General features: G+C 51.6%; 1 protein-coding gene across 4 annotated transcripts in view; it reads left to right on the top strand.

Moving 5' to 3' along the window:
• LOC105483917 (collapsin response mediator protein 1) overlaps window positions 1–20,051 on the top strand; it is a 71,864-nt gene continuing 51,813 nt past the window's right edge. The window contains exon 1 of one of the 4 annotated variants that reach the window (XM_011745006.3): window positions 1–502. In XM_011745006.3, coding sequence (XP_011743308.1) covers window positions 122–502 — 381 coding nt within the window. In that variant the 5' untranslated portion in view covers window positions 1–121. Of the gene's footprint in view, window positions 503–2,893; window positions 3,492–4,038; window positions 4,058–4,794; window positions 5,068–20,051 lie in introns of those variants that run through there. The other 3 variants (XM_011745009.2, XM_071093899.1, XM_011745008.2) reach the window with 3 other exon arrangements.

Below are 20,051 nucleotides of genomic sequence, written 5' to 3'. Positions count from 1 at the left end.
GCAGTCGCGCCGGGGCCGCCGCGGGCCCGCACCGAGGCGCGGAGCGCGGGGCACGGCGGTGGCCAGGGCCGCGGGCGGGCGGGCGGGTGGGAGCGCGGCGGGTGGCCGGCCTTGGACGGGTATGGCGGACCGGCGGCGTGCGTGGAACACGGAGGATGACCTGCCCGTGTACCTGGCGAGACCGGGTAGCGCGGCGCAGACCCCGCGCCAGAAGTACGGCGGCATGTTCGCCGCGGTGGAGGGCGCCTACGAGAACAAGACCATCGACTTCGACGCCTACAGCGTGGGCCGCCGCGGCTCGGCCCGCACGCCGCGCAGCGCTGGCCGGCCCGACGCGGTCGGCCTGCCAGGGCCGGGCGGCAGCGAGGACACCAACAGCGACGTGAGCGAGCCCTCGGGCTCCGCGGTCAGCTCTCCCGGAGAGCGCGACGAGCGGCCGCCGGCGCTGCGCATCCGCTGCCCCGCGCCCCGCCACCTGCCCCTCGGCCGGGACAATGGCCAGGTACCCTCGGGGCGCGCGCGGGCCGGACGAGGGGGGCGGGGCCCGGGAGGACCCAGGGCATGGGGCGCTCGAGGGCCATGCCTGCGCTTCGGGTGTTGGGGCAGCTGCCGCCAGGCTGGGGAGAGCCACGGCGCGGCCCCTCCCCCACCTCATCATGCAAGAGGTTCCTAGAGCTGGGGCGACTGGGTCAGGGCTGGCCGGCGTGGTCCGTGAGACTCGGAAGGGATCGCCCGGGTCCAGTCCGGGCTCCTTTTCTGCAGAAAGGGAGAGCGAGGTTCTGAGAGGGGAAGTAAGTTGGCTAAAGCCACCGCACGGACGCTTAAAACGCGAAGGAACCTCTGAGATGAATCTAACCCAGACCCCTCATTCTATTTTGTGAAAAGAACTGGAGCTCCGTTCCGCGTTGGGCCATTCATCCGTCCACTCACTCGGTAGTAATTATAGAGCACCCACTGTGTGCCAGCCCCAGGAGAGGTTCCGCGAGTCGCCTGCGGGCACACAGCTTCAAGCTGGAAGGAGCTTTTTCCCGAGTGCTCCCCTCATGCTTGCTGGGGGGAAGGATTTGACTAAGGATTTAGGTCGTCGGGCAGTTGGAGCCGTAAACCCCTGTCCTCAAGCGTCAATAAATTCAAGGGGCACTCCTGAGCTCCACAGCACACACCAATGTGCCTGCTTCACAGAGCAAGGTGGAGGTAGAGCTGGGATTTGAACCGGGATCTCTAGCCTCCTAGACCTGAGCATGGGGCCGGGAGGATCAGGGAGAGGGAACGCTAGGGCTTGGGCCCTGTGGGTATTCTTTCTTGAGCTGGGGGTCACCAGGGAACTGGGGGAAGAAGGGTCGATGCATGGCATAGCCTTTGGTTGGACGGACAAGATCCAGGGTCAGGTGCCGGAAAAACGGAAGTTGAAGCACCCCAGGGCTAGGGAGTTTTCGAATTGGTCCAGACCTGGAAGCCGGAGCACTGCTAGGTGCCGGGCCCAGGGTAGGCGCTAGGTCCCTGGCTCAGCAACCTGGCCCCACCCTCCAGAAGTTCCCAGGTTAGGGTGAGCGACGGATTCATTGTGATAATTAAATCAGTTAATGCCCGTAGGTAGTGAGCATTCAATAAATGTTTGTTGTTGACTTTTATTACAATCATTATCATTTTAATTAAACCTTCCCCTCTTAAATGCTGTGAGTGACCCAGAGTGAGCCTGGAGGGAAGCAGAACTTGATCGGGGCAGATATCTGGGAGGGCTTCCTGGAGGAATAGGAGCAGGGGGCTGGTAGATACGGTGGTGGGCCTCTTCGGGCCCCATCCCTTCCCGGGCGGGCTTTCTGCAGCTCCAGAGCTCTCCGTGGTCCTGAAGTCGGCGCCTCGCGAGGGAGAGGTCCAACAGCAAGGGTGTGTGTGTGTGTGTGTGTGTGTGTGTATGTGTGTGTGTGTGTGTGTGTGTGTGTATGTGTATGGTGGTGGGGGTGGTCAGAAAGGGAGATGGTGCGAGAGTCCAGCCTCCTCTTCCCCCATCCCTTCTTTATCTCCCCCATCCACTACCTTCCCTGGTGTTCCGACCTCTCTTGGGATCCAAACCCCCGAGGCCAATGGGGAGTCTTCTCGGTCGCGGGCGGAGAAGCCGGACCAGCACCAGGGAACCCGGGTTTCCAGCCAAGGCGCTTTGCTCTGTTGAGCCTCAGCTTCTCCATCTGTCAGATGGGGGTGGCCGTCTTCTCCTGGCCTTCTTCAAAGCGTGGTGGGGTACCAGAGAGGCGAGGGCGCTTTGTGCACTGCCCGTAGCTGTCCCAAGGAGAGTTCCTCTGGAGCTGCGGTCAATGTCACCAACGCTAGCATCACCCCGAGGGCTCAGGCTGGGCCAGCCCCACAGCTGCGCCCTGACGCTTGGAGACGCTGTTCGCTTCACCTCTCCGGTTCCTCTCCCCTATTCCTTCCTCTTCTCCATGTGGCCCCTTCTGCCTTTCTCCATGGCTTCTCAGGGACCGGACAAAAGGCAGCCGCTCTGGCGCGCCCAAGGCTCCGACAGCACTCGAGCTTCGTGACTGTGGAACTCAGGGGCTCCCAATCTCCACGGAGGGAGGGTTTTACTTTCTGCTGGCAGAGTAGCCTTGAGGCTTGGGTTACAGCGGGCTCAGGTTCGGGGGCGGGCCTCACCGCTCCAGGGATTTGCAACGGGTGCCCCGGCCCTTCCCCCCCGCCCACATGGCTTCTCCCTGGGCTGCAGGAGGGGTTTCTGCGGCGCAGGCGCAACGATTGCCGCTGCTGGAGGCTGAGCGTCTGCGGCGCTTTGTACCGGCGAAATCTGCTTGGGAGCAGCGATCTGTTTGGCCAGTGGCAGGCGGATGCTCCTCCCCCTGATACGCACGTGGTCTTGTCCCTTGCTCTGGGGGCTTTCTGCTCAAATCTCCAGACTGACCCCAGGGAACGCCCTGGTACGTGGAACCTAGGACTTAACAACTCCAAGGAAGGGAATGTAGGATTTGGGGAGGGACAGTGTCCCCACCTGCAATTTCCGGTCATTGACAAAGATTTTAGGCCTCGCTGAGAGCCAGGAATGCATGAATGCGTGGAGGGAAATGAGTTGTAAACAGTGTGGGGAAACCTGGCTTCTCCATGCTGCTTTGCTGCAGCTAATATGTTTTGCACCTGGGGTACATCATTTTACCTCTGTAAGCCTCAATTTCCTATCTGTAAAATGGGAAAATTATGCCTAGTGTTCCTGGGGATACTGAGCTGGCTTATCTGTGAAGCTAAAACCTCACCTCTATTTTAAGGCCCAGGTGTCTCTGGCCTCCTGCCCTGGATTAGGGGAATGGCCTCTGGGATGGTGGAGGTCAGGGCCCCAACCCCCAACCAGGGTGCTGGTGGAGCTGTATCATAGACTTGGCCACCCTCGCTCTGGATGACAACTTGGAAGCAGAAAAGATGAGTTATTTCATAGGACCTGTGGGGTTGGATTTCGCATGCAGAAAATGAACAGCGAAGTGGTGGATAAGGTTGGTGTTTTATTCTGCCTGGGGACTTGGGGCACCTGTTCAGTGAGGTGGGGGCTGGCTGGGACTCCCCCTTTTCCTCCATCTTTCATCTTTTCCCCTCTGCTGTTATGAACCTTGTCAAGCTGTGACCTGGCTTCCTGCCCACCTCCCTCTGGAGCAACATCTGGATCATGGACCCCGGGGCTGGTGTCCACACTGCTGGGAGGCAGGAGCACCCTAATCCTCCTGACTCCCAGCTTGTCCCCAGGGCTGTGGAGACCTTGGTGCCAGTGGCCCAGCCCTCCAAACACCTGCTGTCTTGGAGGCAATTCTGCGGGGTGACCTGGTGGCCCTGTAGCAGGACCAGCCGCAGACAAAACTCCTCAGACACCGGATTAAAGAAGGAAGTGGTTTTTTATTCGGCCGGGAGCTCGGCTCTTAAGACTCGAATCTGCCAATGCTCCTTGACGAATAAACCACTTCCTTCTTTAATCAGGTGTCTGAGGAGTTATGTCTGCAGCTCGTCCTGCTACAACCCCAATGCCAGGCTGCTGTGTGGTGAGGGAGCTGCTGTTGGAGTAGAACAGGTCAGCATTAATTAAGGCCGGACTCTTCTGTCCCTGCTGTTACCTCTGCCAGTTACGGAGATTCCACCTTAGAGGCCCCCAGGGAAGGCTGGTTCAATGCTAAGTTGGAGAGGGTGTCAGGGAGAGGCTTCGCGGTGGGGAAGGCAGTGGAGATGGGTCTAGGGGAGTGGGCAGCCTTTTGTCTGGGGAAGACTATTCAGGGAGAGGGTACAGCGTGAATAAAGGCTTGGGGTCCGAGATGGAAAAATTGCTTGGTGCATTCAGGGAGAGGCACTCGGAAAGGACAAACGGAGGCTATGGAAGGAGAGGCAAGAGGGGAGCGGTCGTTGGGCGCGATCCTGGAGGGCCAAGAACGTTCCCAGCAGCTTGGGCCGGTCCTTGGCCCGAGTCCCACACTCCCTCCCCCCACACCCCCGCAGATGTTCCGGGGAGGCCTACAGATGCGCGGCCGCACACCTGTGGCACCGCCAGCGGGCCCTGACCGCGCCGTCGTTTTCTTTTAAACGAGCCCTGAAAACCAGACTCTCTAGATCGCGAGAGCGAGGCCAGGGCCCGCCAAGGGCGTGTGCGCCGGGCGGGGGTCGGCGGGGCTGGGCGGGTGGGGGGCGGGGGCGGAGTGGGAGATCGGAAGGAAAGCGCTTCCTGGTTCGAGCCGAGAGGGGCGAATCGGGCTCCGCTCCGCGCCGCCGGGAGGAGCTGTCTGCAGCCCCCTCCTCCCGCCCTCGCCTCTCCCTCCTCCTTCTCCCGCCCTCCTCGCCGAGCCGGGCGGTGCTGGCAGCCGGAGCGGCGGCGGGCGGGCCGAGCAGCCTGGGCAGCCGCGCGTGGGCATCCACGGGCGCCAAGCCTCCGTCCCTCTCTCCATCCCTCCCGGGCCTTTGTCAGCGCGCCCGCGGGGAGCGAGGCCGAGAGCGCCGGACCGAGTCAGACAGCCCCGCAGGTCAGCGGCCGGGCCGAGGGCGCCAGAGGGGGCCATGTCGTACCAGGGCAAGAAGAGCATCCCGCACATCACGGTAAGCGGCCTCCGCCCCCGCTGCCCCACTCTGGCCTTCGTGGGCTGGGGGTGGGCACCCGGCAGGGTCCAGATCCGTGGGGCGCCTGCAGGGGCGGCCCCCGAGGCCTCCTGCGTCGCCGCGGGTGGGGCGGGGCCGGTCTCGGCATTTCAGCCCCCTCCCCCAGCCTCTGGGGACAATGGGGGTGGGGGAGCCCTGTGTGGCGGGGCGGGGCTGGAGCTGGGAGTCCCTCTCCCCGCGGGCTTGCCGCCCCCTCCCCCCACGGGATGTGCCAGAGGATGGCGTGGACAGGGAGGATGCGGAGTCGAACAAAAGAGGGAGGGGCGGGGTCCGAACCCCCTCCCCGCAGGCCTCGCGCGGGGGTGGGAGGGCGAACTGAGCCTCCCTCGCTCGGCCCCGCACCGTCCGGCCCATGCACCTCACAACCGGGTACCTCCCCCGCCAGAGGAGGGAAAAGACCAGCGCTCCCCGCTCCCCGCCCCTACTGATGGAGTGGAAGTTGGGACCTAGGGACAGCGCCATGATGGAAGCTGGGTCCACCTCTCCCCGCAGCTAAAAATAACCTAATGGGGTGACGCTGGCGGCTGCGGCCCGGGAAGGGTTAATGCTGCCGACGCTGGGCCGCAAGAGGGTGGGGATGGTAGTGGAGGCAGAACAGCAGGGCTGCGTCCCTGGGTGTGGCCGGAAACAAAGGAACCCCCGTCTTTACGCTTTGTCTCGGGGTGGGGAGCTGAGGGCGCAGCGGTCAGGAGCTGGCCCTCCGCGCCAGTTCCTGTCTGGCATCAAGGTGGAGCCTGACTGTTCCTGAGGGATGTGGACCACTGGAGCCCATGTATGCAGGAGCAGCCCGGGGCCTGGAGGCGGGATTCTGGGCGTGGTGGAATCTTCCAGGGTAACTCCTGAGGTTTGACTACTGGAGACTGAGCCTGCTCATTTATGCAAAATTCAGGCTCCTGGACAGTCGCAGGGCACCTGCCAGAGGGCAGCCTTGGGTAGGCAGAGGGATTTGACACTTCCACTCACCTGCCAGTGGCCTGTCCTGTATTGCAGGCCTATTTCTTTGAATCGGGGCAGCAAGGCTTTGCGGGTGGCATTATCCATGTAAAGCTCTCTGAGGCTGAAGCATGGGCTGAGGGCCTCCACCAGAGGGTCAGGAGGGAACCCAGGCCCCCTGCGTCCCCGGCACTGTTCTGCATCCGCCCCAGCTCTGGGCCGAGTCTTGAGTTAGAAAATTCCTCCTGGGCCCAGCCTCAGCCAAGCCCCCATCCAGAGGTGGTCACCACCTCTTCTCCGTCCCTCAGCTCTGCCCTCTGAGACATAGAGGTGTAGGTGGCCCATTTGTAAACACTGTAGTTGGTCGAGAATCACCAGAAGAGGTATGGTTGCTCCCTCCTGGGCAATGTGAGAAGAAGGCAGGTGATATTTGAGCAAGTCCCTGCCTTGGGACCCTCTAACCCTGCCTCCCAAGGGAACTGAGGCAGGTGATGGGGTCAGGGGTGATGCAGTGACTCAGGAGTTAGGAGCTCTGGGTTTGAGGCTGTGTGCCCACAGCAGGTCTTTGCTGCTCTCAGGTCCCCAGTCTCCAAGGTGGAAACCTAACAGGATGGCCTGCAAGGCAGGTCTGTGGGATGCTCCCTTAGAAGGTGTGCAGTCCCAGTCTGCTAAGCTGAAGTGGTCACCGTGCCTACTGGCTCTCACCCTCTGGAGTGGAGATGCCTTGGCTTTTCCAGCCGATGGAGCTGGGTGTCCGATGCCTCTGAACCTCAGTGCTCTGCTGTACAATGTAGGCCCCTTCACAGGACTCCTGAACATCCTAGGTGACCCTGCCAAAGCGTTTAGTGTGCTAGGTGCATGATAAGGGCTTCAGATCTGCTGACAGGTCTTGCTGCTTTAGTTCTTCATGTGAAACAATTAGTCAACTTCTATGTAAAGAGAAATCAAATGAGTGGTTCCAGCAGCCTCTGGTTTCAATGAGCATGGGAAGGAGAGAGGCTGTAAGTTCTGCTTAGTTCCTGGGAAAGAGGGACTTGATGAGGATCATTTGTGTTCATTTGGCTCACATCAGCCAGAAGGGTTTGTGATGTTAAACAAATCAAAACCTTCAACAAATCAGAGAAGATCCACTTCTATGGGGCTTCACGGTAGGGCCTTTCATCTTCCTGAAGACCTTTTGCTAATAACACACATACACATGTTGTGACAGGAACCAGATCCCTGCCTTAAATGCCATGTAACAAATGGGTGAGCACTGTGGCTTTTCAAATGGCTGCACCTTAACCTGTTCCATAGTAGTCATTTGACAAGTTAATGCAAACCCATTGGCTGTTAATGGGTTTGTCAAATGACTGGGTTTGTCAAATGACTGCCATGCCAGGCACAGTGCTGGGTGCCAGGAACAGTGGGAAAGAGATGAATGGGTTTGCCCTGGTCCTTCTAGAGCTTAGCCAAGGCTGACATTTCAGCCTGAAATGGTAGTGAAGTGTTAAAGGTATCACACGGAGGGGCAAAGGAGGCCCCAGCAGGGACACTCAGCCTGGTCCTAGGGGAGGCAGAGGGCACAGGAGGAGGGAGGGGTTCTTCGTGTAGCCCGTGGGGCCCCAGAGGCAAAGGAGTTGGTGTGCTGGAGAAACTGAAGGAAAGACGGCATTGGGAGAGCCCACCCTCTGCTTCCCAGGGCAACCTCTGCATAGTTAGATCAAATCATGAAGGCAGATGAGATGTTTCTGATAGCGAGGGTGTGTGGCCTGTGGGGAGGCCTGGGGGCTTAGAAAGGATCAAGTGTGGTTCATGGGAAGAAGTGCTGGGGTAGCAGGCATAGCTCTCAGCTTCATCCCCAGGTCCCCACCTGCTTGTTGCTGAACCATCCCGTGCCTCTCTGAGCCTCAGCTGTCTCATCTGCACAGTGGGGATAAGGGTGTAGCTCTGCCAATGAGTTCAGAGACTGGAGAGGTGGGAACTAGAGTGGGGGAGGTGAAGGGGCATCACAGGCAGGGGCACAGCATGGGCAAAGGCAAGGAGGCTGATCGTTCTGCTCATGTTGACGATGATGGTGGTTTCTTCCTCTTTTTTCCATCTCAGCCTTTTTCTGAGATAATATAGTAGCCGGTTAGAGATGGAAGAGCGAAAAAGCGGAAATACTTAGCTCCTGCCCCCAAGGACTGTTTGAAATATTTATAAAGCTCTCTTTCATGCGTGGCTTTTTTTTTTTTTCTTTTAATGAATGGCACAGTTGGGGATTAACTTAGCTGAAGCGGCTTCTTGTGCCCACTGCAGTGAGTAGAGCATCCTGGGTGTGGCTCTGAGCAAACAAAGGCACATGGCTTCCAAGCCCTGCAGAAGCTGTTGGCTGTTAATAGAGCCACGGAAGAGGGGAGGCCTGCTCAGCTGTGAGAGGAGTAAGGAGTGTCCCATAATGATTACAGAGTATTGTTAAAAATGAAGCTTCATGAGTACCGATCCCATGTGTTTTTGCTCTAGTCCAAGCATTCGGCACAATTGCCATTACCTCTCACCTAGTTCTATGCATCGTACTGTGAGAAAGGCAGCCTAGGTAGATCACCCCTCTTTTCCAAAGAGTAAACTGAGGCTCAGAGAGATTCAGAGGCTTGTAAACGTTCTTCATTGGCCAGTGGAGGAAGGAGAGCTTACGTTCAAGCAGGGAGGGTAGATGGGCTGGTCTGCATGCTAGGAAAGCCACTGCCTCTGTGTGTGTGTGTGTGTGTGTGTGTGTGTGTGTGTGTGTGCATAGTTGTGTGTGTGAGTGCCAGTATGTGTCTGTATGTAAATGTAAGTGTATGCCTTTGGTGTGTAAATGTGTTTGTGTGTGGGTGTGTGTGTGTGTTTGATAAAACAGTGAAGATGACCAGAAAAGAAAGATCAAGTAAAAATCACATCAGGCTGAATAGTTGCTCTAATTTGCAAGTACACAAAAAACGTGTGAGGCCTATTATGCTTTTTCTCAAGGGTGACATTCAGCCTATCTATGGATACCCAGTTTATTCCCTGCCTTTTTGCATAAAGGATTTGAGATGTCCACAGTGATTTGTCATGCCTATGGTGAAATCAGATGGAAGTCGAATAGCAGGACTGAGGATCAAGGAAGGACAGAACAAATGTGCCAGTGATGAGGACACTGGAGTGGCCATGATTAGTCATCCACTACTGACTCTGAGCATCTGTCATCCAGGGCAGAGAAGCAAACACCCTTCATGATGTCAAGGTCATGATCAGAGAGGGAGAGGTGGACCATTTTTAGGGAAAACATTATTTTGTTTAAATCAAGTTCTTAAAAATGTCTCAGAGGGGATATAAAAGTGAAAGTGACATAACTATGCCACCTTAACGCTGAATGCCCATTTATTCTAATGAACATGGCCAAGACTGAATACATGGAGCACACACAATACAACGTACATGAGTGTGCGTGGCACATAGTAAATGTTTAACAGGTCATAGCTCCGTTCTGAAAACTCAGGCTGTGTCTTTGAGGAAATGAAAATTCAGAATGGTAGCTAACCAGCAGGTGTGGTGAGAAAGCATGTGTGTGTGTGTGTGGGTCCCTGATTTTAATGATCTTGCCGTCTAAGTAACAAAGTGCATGTACATAAAACAACTTAAGAAAGACTGAAGGGTGCCTGTAATTCCAGCACTTTGGGAGGCCAAGGTGGGCAGATCACTTAAGGTCAAGAGTTTGAGACCAGCCTGGCCAACATGGTGAAACGCTGTCTCTACTAAAAATACAAAAATTAGCTGGGCATGGTGGTGAGCACCTGCAATCCCAGCTACTCAGGAGGCTGAGGCAGGAGAATTGCTTGAACCTGGGAGGCAGAGGTTGCAGTGAGCTGAGATCATGCCACTGCACTCCAGCCTGGGTGACAGAACAAGACTCTCTCAAAAAAAAAAAAGAAGAAGAAGAAGAAGAAAGAAAGAGAAAGAAAGGAAGGAAGGGAGGGAGAGAAAGAGGAAGGGAGGGAGGGAGGGAGGGAGGGAGGGAGGCTGCAGAACAGGGCACAGGTGTCAGAGGAATTCAGAGAAGAGATGATTCAGCCCTGGCAGAAGGAATGAGAGGTGGCTTCTTGGGGTTTGGAGGATGACATCAGCCAGGTGTTAAGGGACTTGATTGGTGGAGGGAAGGGAAGGGCATGCAAGGTGGGTGGAATATTTCACACAACTGAATCAGAGGATGCAGAACTGGAAATACATGTGAATGGGTGGGGCTATGGGGGGATTCTGTAAGGTTTTGGAAATCAGGCAGAATGCACCCAAGGGGATGGAAATAAGACGTGGGTTCTAAGTGTGTCTCAGATGTGAATGGGTTATTTGATGTTGACCAAGTCACTTTCTCTCCTTGGGCCTCAGATTCCTTTTCTTGACAGGGAGAGTTGGATTAGATAATTCAGTTCCAAGTTCTAGGCCACTCTGATCTTCTTCCGTGGTTAATAGGAAGACACTGGAAGTTCTTGAGGTAAGAGGCTGGTACTATGAAAGCAGCTTGTAGGAATGTGGATTCTGAACTCAGACTATCTGGCTTTGAATCCTGGCTGTTTTACTTACTAGCTGTGTAATTGGGACAAGTCACTTATTCTTTCTATGCATCAATTTTCTCCGTACAGATTTGTTTGGAAATCAGAATGATATTTCCTAAGATTTTTTCCCCATAGAATTAAATGACCTAATATGTGTAAGATGCTTAAAATACTGCCTGCACATAGTAAATGCAATGTGGGTTAGCTCTTATTATTATTACCGTGGGATGGTGTATTAGCTTTGCTCCATAGCACACAACCTAAGGTCTCAACAATATACGCTTATTTTTTGCTCATGCTACATGAGGGCTGTGGGTTGGCTGGAACTTTGCCCTGTTTACTGGTGGATAGTGAGTCTGCTCTGTGCATCTCCTCACTTTGAGACCCAGGCTGAAGGAGAAGAAAAGCATAAGAGATTGGCAGCAACCTGAAATATCTTCAAGAACTTGCACTCAAATATAGCATATTTCACAGCTACTGATAGTGTACTGGCCAAAGCAAGTTGTATGATCAAGTTCTAAATCAGTGGGAGAGAAGCACAAAGTCAGTCTTTCTGGAGGAGATGTGAGGATTAAATGTGAAAGTCCTGACATGTGAAAGATGCTAATACACACCTGTGGAAGCTGATGATGAGGTGGTCAGGAAGCACAGGGACTGGGTTGGGAGAAAAATCCCACCGTTGGTTCTTAGGTTGAACTGGATTTGGGAGCAAGCTCCAAATTGAGGTGTCTCAGTGGACAATAAGGAATAGATTGGAATGAGGGTGAGAGGCAGGGGACAGAGATAGAAATTAGGGGCCCATGTACAAAAGGTATTGGTAGAAGACAGAAAAATGCAAGCTATTTCAACACCCAGTGGTTCTCAGCCTGTGTGCTGTGAGCACAGTGGTGTACTGAAAAAAATTCTCTGCAGATGTACTGCTAAATTTTGATCAGCATTTAAAATTTATGTTTACTACAACCAAGTTTATGAATTATTGTAGCATCTCGCAGGTGGAGCCCTGAGTATTCACAAGCAGAGAGATGTTGAATAGAGTCTAATTTGCTGTAAGTAAAAGTCAGCTCTTGCCATGGAAGAGGGACACCAGAGGACTTTGCCCTGAGGGCATATAAAAGAACATGGTCAGGGCAGTGGACAGCACCATGGTGCTGAACAGTAACCAAGTGTAATCACAGCTACTATAGACCTGTAAGACAGCCACAGTCACACGGTAGTGGGAGGGCATGGTGATGGTTGCAGACATACTTGGTGTAGTTTTAGATCTTTAATCCTTCAAGAATGCTGCAAAATTTTATATGATTTGAAAGTATGTCCTGAATACAGTAAGGTTGAGAACCATTGCCCTAGAGAGCTGTAATGACCAAATCATAGCTTTGCTCTGAGAAGAAACAACTCTGAGTTGGTGTTGGTAGTTTGGGAAGTGGAGTGGGATCTTGGATGCTTCATAGAGAAGTTGGTCTAGAAAACAAGAGCAAGCAGCTAAAAGGAAGAAAGCAACGTTTGTGGCTATATGAGGTTGCATTTCCTCACTCCTTCGCTGGGCCTGTGTCCCAGGCATCCAGAGCATTCTCCTTGACCTGGCACACCATGTGTGGCCCTCTGCCTTTGTATCAGCTGTGCCCATTATCCATAGAGGATCCCTCCTCCTGGGCTGGGGGTGGCGAGCACTTTGATTCCAGTAACTTTGGCTTGTTGCTCACGTCTATCTGCTCCACTTGACCATGGATACTTGGAAGACTGGGAAATTGTCTGATTCTCCTCAGGAGCCCCTCAGGAAGACTGGGGATTCACAGTGGGGATGCCACACTGTGTGAGTGAGTGAATGGGGCCAAGATTGTGGCCTTCCTTGCTGAATGAGGTTTCAGCCACAACTGCGTTTAGTCTTCCTTAACAAGGCCCTATCTGTGGATTTAACATGAAGGTAGTTACTATGCAGAAGGAGAAGAAGGTGGCATGAGGAGTTTGGAGCTCAAAGAGAAAAGGTGTGGGGGCCTCTGAAGTGGTGCTTCGACAATGGGGAGAGGGCAGATCTGGCTTAGTAATGGGCTTCACTGCATTTCACATGGAATAGGAAGCTTTTGCAAAAGGCACTTTTTACACACACAAGCGGGATCATCACATTGCACATCTTCGCCTCTCCCCAGGGCCTTGACTGAATAATGACCTGGTGTTGGAACTTGGAGTCAATTCCATGGGAAGACTCATTGGATCTGATGTAGAATTGCATACGGCAAAAAGGTGGCTATTTGAGGAAATTTTGAATCTGCCCCCAAATTATGTTGCCATGTATTTTTTAATCATACCATATCCATAAACCCTTAGGGCTTAAGGTCTAATAACATCTCAGCAAATGTTTGATTTCTATAACCTCAAGGTTGAATGAAACTTCTAAATTATGTAAAATTTTGTGTTGTACAATTAAGGAGGAAGAAAAATTGTCTGTCTATTGCTTCTCCCTTGCCCCCACCATTCTCCCCTCAGTGCAGAAATTACGAATATGCTCTCTTTGCATACCTCCAATGACAGGGAGATTACCACTTTACATGGCAACCTGCTTTACTCTTGTACAGCTCTGTTGTTGGAAAGCTCTTCTTTATGTAGAGTGGGATTCTGCCTCGTGCCCTACTTTTGTTCTCAGAATCTTCCCAAATTTCTTCTTCCACACTGCTATTCCTAGAGGCACTGGAAGATGTTTTCTCCATTACTTAGGACCTTCTCTTTTCCAACACCACTCCAGTTCTTTATTCCTCCTCTAGCATGATTTCTGCATACGGTGTTAGGTTTTCCTTTACCTTCTTTCATTTTCCTTTCCTTTGATCTCATTTCTTTTTTGCTATATTTTATTTCTGAATGTGCAGAATAAAAAGCAATCCAAATAAAACTTTAATTACTGGGGACCTCTTAAACTAGTTTAAAGGCTTTCTAAGGCCATCAACTCCTCTGGGATGCTGATAAAAGCAATCAAAGCTTTTTCCTGAGTCCTCAAATGCGTGAGCATTTGGCATAGAATGTTAGAGCATTTGGCATAGATTGTTAGACTTCATAGGCCAGTGTTCAGTGTATTGGGTGCTTTTACATATTATTTCAAGTAATCTTGTGAGGTAGGTATTTTGATGGGTTCCATTTATAGATGAGGAAACTGAAGCCAACAGAGATTAAGTATCTTGCCAAAGATCACCCTGCTAAGAAGCTATGTGGGAATAAGCTGCCGTATCCGATGCCAAGGATTTCAGTCTCATGGAGGAAATAAGATACATTAAAATGAGCTGGAAAATGAGTGTCATGAACCAATGCTGACCAGAGATGCAAGCCTCATGTTGTGGGAACTCCAAGGAGTGACCTTGTGATCCTGGACTCAAGACACTGCACGTGACTAAGGAGTTGGAAAGCAATGAGCAGAGCAGATGTGGCCAGAGATCCATGCTTCAGGGAGGCCATAGACGAAGGTACAGGTTGTGAAGGTGCAGTTAGGGAGGCAGAGTGTGGTGTGCATAGATAGATGTGGTGGGGCGCGGCCAAGAGAGGGCAGGGCTCAGGCCAGGAAGAGCCTAGGAGGTGTGCTTTGTCCTACAGACGAGGACAAGCTGGTGAAGGATTTTGAGGAGAGGCGACGCACGGTTGGATTTGCATTTCAGAAAGGTCACTGCCTATCATATGGAGCGGACAAGATATGTGGCAGGGAGATGGGGCGAGGGCTTACTGGGGGCAAGTGCACACTGGGAGGTGAAAGTCAGCAGGTAGGTATTAGAACAGTTCCAGAGTAGATGCAACAAGATCTAAAAAAGAGTTAGGCTTGGGGTGGGACAGATTAGACAGAAGCTGAAAATGGAACTGAGCATTTTAATGAGATCTGTTACCCCACATTGCAAGGATTAAAAAAAAAAAATAAGGCACTGTGTGAAGTGCTATCCGTGGGTTAATTCATTTCACATTCAAAATTTTCCTCTGCATTTGTTGGAAACAGAAGCACAGAGAGATGAACTAACCCATGTGACACAGTTTGGAGGTGTGGGGCCACATAAGAGCCTAGGTAGTCTGCCCTCTGCACCCATGTTGTTAGGTGCAGTCTGACCTCTGCATTCATGTCCAAACATCGCCTCTGTTAAACGAGCATGCAGTGAGAGAGTAAATATAAGTACCTGACTCCCAGGAGGCATCGGCAAGGTTTATTAGGTGATAGGTCTCTGCATGTAATGTCTTTCCCCTAGAAAGCCTTTTGCAGTTTTCGGAAGCCTTTAATCTGCCTTAACAACTTTTGACCACATTCACAATAATCGTGTCAAGAGGGCAGGGGAGGTGCCAGGCCTGGAGTATGTACTTGATAAACACTGAACAGATAAGTGTAGTCTGTTGCTGCCTGTCCCTGTTTTACAGAGGGGGGAAATGAGGCTCAGATGCATCAACTAGGTACACTGAAGAGGACACTGTACTAGTCTCACCACCGAGAGGCGGTGGGGTGGTCTCTGTATAGGTGCCAGGTGGAATTCGGTTCAAATCCTAGCTGCTGTACCATCTCTTGGCTGTGTGACCTTGAGCAAATTACTTCTGAGTTTCCTCACTTGTCATACTTATTCCCACTTTTAAGGTGATTTAAGAATTAAAAATGAAAACCCATGTAATGCAGAACTGATCCTTAATATGAGTTCAAGGAATGTGCACTTCTTAAGGCAAAGGAGTTCTATCCAGATTTCTTTCTATAGAGCAAGAAGCACAGACCAGAACACAGAGAAACGGGTCAAGTCACCGATCACACATGCAGCTAGCATCATCTTTCCCCATGCAGCGTGCAGGCCCACTCTTGGGGTTGTGACAGAGGAGTGCTGTTTTAAAATCAGATATTCAGTCCATCAGGGAGTGCTCCGTGAAAGTCTGCTGGTACAATGGGACCTGAAATTGTGTGCTTATAACTGCAGTTGTCATAGAAACAGGCATAAGCTCGGGAAAAAAAAGTCCTGCAGTCCATGGGGACCACCTGTGTCTCCATTCATGAAGCGGGGAAAGCCACACTGTCCCCTATCCATGAGAGGGGGAACGAATGTGTGTTAATTAGATTCAGGCTTATACCAGTTGCCACTTCGTGGATTGCATGCCTGGATAGTGTGGCAAAGGGCCACTGGCTGACAGGCTGTCCCCGGAGGCAAAATCAAAGGCAAATGGATGGTTTCTGTGAATAAATATGAGTGTGTAGCTGAATGGGATGGCAGCATTTGCTGTTTCAGGGAGGCCAGAGCGGAGAGCTTGCTGAAGGAGAAGGCTCTGGTTATTCAAGGTAGGGACCAAGCCATGGAAGTTTGACGTATTTGAGCTGTAAAACCTCTCATGCAGCAAACCCTGTGACTCCCAACACAGAACCTTTCTGATGTATTAATTCGCTTTGATGCAATGATGCTACCTAACAAACATCCCCCTAGACCCTGTGCCTTACAGCAACAAATATTTATTTGTGGCATTGGGTTTGTGGGTGGTAGGTGCTTAGCAGGGCTCAGCTTGATTTGTCTTCAGTCTTCTGTTGGGGTCAGGTGTGCTCCTCATATCCTGTCATTTTGGGGCTGCCATTCCTTGGGTCCTGTGGTTTTCATGGCCGGGGAGTGGACTGTCAGGGAGAGCTGAACCCACCTGCCCCTTAAAGCTTGTGCTCGGACTGGTGCACCCCCAGCCAAAGCAGGTCACATGAGCAGCACACCCACTGTCAGCGGGGCAGGGGGCTGCACTGCACCCACTTTGGGTGAGGACTTGCCACAGAGGGTCTGTGTTGAAATTTTCTGGGGATGTTTGTTAATAATATAAATTCCTGGCTTGTAATCTAGATCTGGTGAATGAATATCTTGATAAAAGCCCTGAAGGGAATTTTTAGCAGGCAATTCCAGGGCATTTTGAGGACCAGCTGGGCCATGGTGTCATGCTGTCAGTTTTCGACAGGGGGTGGGGGGTGGCAGGGGGGTATGCCTACCGATCATCTTGAAGTTTTGAATTGCGAATGTCAGCCTCAATGTCATGAGTATGTGGTTTTAAAGGACTAAAAACTTTCAAAACCCACCTTGACATTTCCTTTGTTCTAAAAGAAAGCGATTCCCGCTGCATTCAATGCTTGGATAAGCACATTTCTACAAAATGGGCTCCCTTGATCTTTTTGAGGCTCATTTCCCTGCTTGCTCTTTGGAAAGAAAGGGTTTCCTCATCTTTCCAGAAGAGACTGGTCTTTTAGTTACCCTGAGCTTTCCTGCCCTTCCCACTGAGGAATCAGGCAACCTCATCTGAATTTGTGTGGCCTCTGAGACCCTATGTTGACACCCGCCTGTTCATGACTCCAATGACTGCCCTAGTGGAGCACGTGGGGGCCATGGGAGCTGCTTGCCCTCACCCCAACTTCCTGGGGTGGAAGAATTAAAGTATTGGAAGTAGTGTCAGGTCTTCATTTACCAACACTGAGAAGTACTTGAAGCCAGCTATGTCCATTTGGAAACATAAATCATGATTATTTTGACTCTGCAAGGCCAAAAGAAGAATTTTTGAAACAAGACTTTTTTAAGAAGCTGAGAAAGAAAAGCAGTAAGAAACTACAAGGTTGGATGTGGCAGGGGGCTGAGGGGTCTTCAGCGTCAGGGTTTGGAGAAAACTCAGTCTCTGTGCCCAGTGTCAATTCAGGACCGCGGACAGCACCAATCCCCACCTGTTCCTCACCTACCCACAGTACCTGGAACTTTCAGAAGACGGTGTCTCTGTATCTAATATTTATTTGGCTGGGATGTTTCCCTTCTCCTCTCCCAGTTTTTCCAGATTTCTGAACTCCTATTTATATTTTGGAACTCAGCTCAATTTTCCCCTCCTTGATGACAGAGCCACAGTCTTTTCTCTGTCACTGTAATAACAGCTTTGGTTCTCTGCTATTTTCCAGATAGCCAAGGTTGCTAAACCAGTGATTTTTGGATAAAGGTTGATTGGATAAGAATAGCATCCCATCTCTTTTTTTTTCTAAAATCTAGACCTTAATAGATTTTGTATGCCTTCTGACAGCCACCTTCATGGTGGAGATGACAGATTTATTCCCACTCTGCAGGAGGGAGAACAGAACCCGTGGAGGTTTAATGCCTCACTCAGGAATAGACAGTGATGCAGAAAATTCACTGTCATCCAGAACCTCCCCTCTGAGCTGAGGCTGACTGCGGTTGCTGCTGTTTGTTTTTTTGTTCTATGGATAAAAATGCCTGAAGCTTTAAAGGCTAGTTTTTGTAAGCAGAGCTCAACCTAATGCTTAATGTTTGTGAAAAGAACAAAAGCGTCCTGCCACTGTCAGCTCTGTCCTCCTAGTGGGGGCTGGATGGGAGATAACAGTAGGTTTGGAGAAGAATCCCTGTCTCCTGCCTGGCTGCTCCTCTGACTCATGAGCTATTTGGCAGTAGAAACACGGCTGCAGCCCAGCACGGTTTTGGTAGAGTCTTCATGAGGATGCCCTCCTGCATCATCTGTAGTGTGCAGGCTTTGCACTTGCCAGACTTCTCTCCCAGCCAGTGGGGTTAGGTTTTCAGGAATTTGAAAAGCAGAAAAGAGAGATTTACTATGTGTCCACCTATGCTTTTCTCCCTTTGTTTCTCTCTTCTCTCCTTTCTTTCCTCCTCCTTCCATCTTTCATTTCCTCTTTATCCTTTTTTTTTAATCTCATCTTCCTTTTCTCTCCTTTGCACTCCCTCTGTCTTTTCAAACTTTCTCTTTCTACTTTCTCCTTCCCTTGTCTCTTGTCTGTTGCCTCCCTCTTCCCCTTCTGCCCAGCAAACATCTGCTAAACACTGTGTAAGGTTCCTGGCTGGTTCCTGAGGATATAGAGATGAAATACTCAGAACTCCCCCGGCCATGAAGGGGTGTCCACCTCAATGAGAGATGGGCACATTGGGGGAGGGCTGTGCATTGAGAGAGGGCTGTGCATTATACTGGCGGTTAGATCATGGGGGTGGACCCCAAAGTCTCCATAGGGGAAGCCAATTACTCCAGATCCACTTCCTTTTGCATTCCTAACAGAGAATTTTGTAGTTTGCATTTTCTCCTTACATTTTATTATCTAGCACTTTTGTTCGTGCTTAAAACTTCCTGGAAAATATTTTAGTAGCTGTAGTAGCTGAATGATACCTCATCACTGGTGTGGTTATACCATTGTGATTAATTCTGGATCACGTCTTTGTGTGTCATTTTTTGACCCTGTTTTGGACATTTTCTGGAGGACAAATTCCCAGCACTAAATTTATGGGTCAAAGGACATGAACATTGTTAAGGCCTTTGATACCTGTTGCAAACTTGGCTGCCACATATTCTTACTGAGGAATCCCAGCTTTGAGGAGAAGATAAAGACGATTTCTCCCACTTCTCCCATTTCCACCCAGCGCTCATGCGATGTCTTGTCTTGGAAACGTTTCTATGTTCTGGTTCCTCCCTGATGAAAACCCCTCCATGACCTTCACCACGGAGCCCAGACTCCCCTGTACACACGGCACTGGGGTCCCTGAGATCTGGCTTCTGCAGTCGTTTCCACATTCCCCACTTTGAGGTCACCCTTCAGCCAAAGGAAACCACTTACAGACCCCCAGGCACGCACCAGGCTGCTTCTGACCTCTGTGTCTTTCCCCATGGAATATGGTCTGGATCTGTGTCCCCACCCAAATCTCGGGTTGAATTGTAGTCCACAGTATTGGAGGTGGGGTCTGGAGGGAGGTAATTGAATCGTTGGGGCGGATTTCCCCCTTTGGTGCTGTTCTCGTGATAGTGAGTGAGTTCTCAGAAGATCTTGTTATTTAAAAGTGTGGCACCTCCCCACTCTCTCTCTTCTTCCTGCTCGGCCATGTGAGGTACTCACATGCCTTCACCCACCCCCCACTTTGCCTTCCGCCATGATTGTAAGTTTCCTGAGGCCTCCCCAGAAGCCGAGCAGATGCCAGCACAGTGCTTCCTGTACAGCCTGCAGAACCATGAGCCAATTAAACCTCTTTTCTTTTCTTTATAAATTACCCAGTCTCAGGCATTTCTTTATGGCATTATGAGGACGGACTAATACACCGTGTGCTTCCCTCTCTCGGGATCCCTTTTTGCCTTTGCTGTGTGGCTAATACCTACTCAGCCTCCAAGCTCAGAGGAAATGCTTTTCCCCTTAGCAGGGTTGATGTAGAGGCTGCCTCTGTGCTCTGTGGCCCTCTGCACTTCCCACACTGGGGGCAAAGGCCAGCTGTTGATTCAGCCTCCCTCACTGGCCTGAGCACCCCTTGAGGACACAAGCTGCATTTAAGTTGCTTACACCCATCCTTAAACAATGATTTATAGTGTGGAGTTCTAGCCACAGAAAAGGACAGAGAATGAACAATGAGCTGTTCACCTGCCAGACCTGGGCTGAGGAAGCACTTCAAATACACACCTAGGACGCAGAGCCCAGAGGAGCCTTTGGGAGGCCGAGGTGGGTGGATCACCTGAGGTTAGGAG

Source organism: Macaca nemestrina, chromosome 3 (genome assembly GCF_043159975.1).
Source record: "Macaca nemestrina isolate mMacNem1 chromosome 3, mMacNem.hap1, whole genome shotgun sequence".
NCBI lineage: Eukaryota > Metazoa > Chordata > Mammalia > Primates > Cercopithecidae > Macaca > Macaca nemestrina.
The sequence above is the reverse complement of the archived record's forward strand: the minus strand, read 5'-3'. Positions and strand labels throughout refer to the sequence as shown.